The sequence below is a fragment of the Pundamilia nyererei genome, unplaced genomic scaffold (genome assembly GCF_000239375.1).
Source record: "Pundamilia nyererei isolate P.nyererei 1_Seehausen unplaced genomic scaffold, PunNye1.0 scaffold00088, whole genome shotgun sequence".
Taxonomy (NCBI): Eukaryota; Metazoa; Chordata; class Actinopteri; order Cichliformes; family Cichlidae; genus Pundamilia; species Pundamilia nyererei.
The window spans coordinates 2,278,637-2,280,396 of record NW_005187489.1 but is presented as its reverse complement, the minus strand read 5'-3'; the positions used below and the strand labels follow the sequence as shown (position 1 = coordinate 2,280,396).

The following is a 1,760-nucleotide window of genomic DNA, read 5'->3' as shown; positions in this document are numbered from 1 at the left end:
ACACACACACACACACACACACACACACACACACACACACACACACACACACACACGTACATGCCTCCAAAAGTAAATAGAGATGCACAACAAAGTGCACAAATGCACCATCAAACAGGCATTAAGAAAGAACTGGCTTGCACGCACACGCTCACACACACAGCATCAAACCCATCTCGCTCCAGTGGGAGTCTAACGGGAACTGAGTGATGAACAGGAGTGACACCACCACATGCCAGGGTGTGAGATGCGCTGCCTGGTATTTTAGGCTGCGTCTCAAATTGAACATGCCAAGCCTTCAGGGGGAAATCGTTGGATAATGTTCGTGCGAGAAGCAAATGTCCCATTGCAATATCGCTTATAAAGGCAGCTGCGATATCTGGAACGGCACTGCAGAGAGGGCCGACCTATCCGCGATGCACGCCGGAGGACGAACGCGGGTGCAAAGATGCAGTGCTCCAGTTTGTTTGCGTACCTGCTGCTGAGGATACTGCATCCCGCCCATGCCCATTTGACCCCTCCCCTGTAGGCTCATCGGGTATCGATGCGGGGGAGGCGATGCGTAGGGCTGGCTGGGGGGATAGGGTCCGGCCCCCGGCTGCTGCGGGGCGGAGTAGGGATTGTTGGCCATGCCGTACAGCTGCGAGCGCTTCATAGCCATGAAGTCCATGGAGGAAACCTGCAGGGGAGAAGAAGAGGGGTTATTAATGCATAGTCAGCATTTGGTTTTTGGCTAATACTTCATTCATGACAGTGCATTGTAATTGCCCGAGAGGCGTTCAAATTAATTCATCCGCTATCTGCCAAGTTGGAACCCCTAACTGAAGTCCACTTAGTGCACCACTCCAAACCACAGCCATCGCTGATTTATTTCATAATTGCACAACAAGTGAAAGCTTTAAATTAATGTCAACAGATCATAAATGAACAACAAATGGAATTAAATAAGCAAAGATGTGTATTGAATAGCTATTTGGAGCAAAACTCTGCTGGAAAAGAGCCAAAATAAAATGATTTAATTAAAACCTAAAAGCTCGTATCTTTGTTTTAATGTCTCTGAGGCTTTTACAAGTGTTGTAAATGTTGTTTAAAGCAACAGGAGGCAACGGCAATAAAAACCTATGGCCGCGTTCCTGCAACCAGAGCCCCGCGGTGCCAATAACCACCGTACGACTCGTGCTATACGGCTGCTTACAGCAAACTGGCAGATAAAGCGATAGTTATTCTATTACTGCAGTCGAGTTTATGTACTTCCGAGTTTAAGTAAAGGTTGTGGGTGCAGGGGCGTGGATCCAAGCTTTTGTGAGGGGTCATTTCAAACTCGCGAGCTTGAATCCCAGAGGGAATTCAGAGCAGCAAAGCAGTCGGGACCTGCTCTCCAAAGCCACACCTGGAGAGCTCGCTTCCCGTACGAGCACAGAGGAAAACCAAAGCCAGGACAGAGAATATGTCAAGGGTAATTTATTCCATTGTAAGTACTTCAGAGCCCTTTTACGGGTTGTTTGGGGTCCCAGTGAGCCATTGGAAAATTCCGGTACAGTGCATCAGGCTAATGCTAATCCGTCACCCGCAGCGGCGTGTTTGTCTGTCTGCTGGGCAGATAATGCAGACTTCTTCTATCTTCCCTCTTCTTCTCTTTTGTCTGTGCCGCGTAGGATCATGAGTGATTTATGACACTTTGTTCCTACTGTGTCTCTCTCTCACACACACACACACACACACACACACACACACACACACACACACACACACACACACAC

General features: G+C 48.5%; 1 protein-coding gene across 5 annotated transcripts in view; it reads right to left on the bottom strand.

The window, feature by feature from the left end:
- The window catches only part of LOC102196556 (AT-rich interactive domain-containing protein 1B-like), a 163,001-nt gene that overhangs the window by 138,502 nt on the left and 22,739 nt on the right, over nt 1-1,760 (bottom strand). For all 5 annotated transcript variants that reach the window (XM_005739012.1, XM_005739013.1, XM_005739015.1 and 2 more), the window contains exon 2: nt 476-679. In XM_005739012.1, the coding sequence (XP_005739069.1) occupies nt 476-679 (204 nt within the window). The remainder of the gene's footprint in view (nt 1-475; nt 680-1,760) is intronic.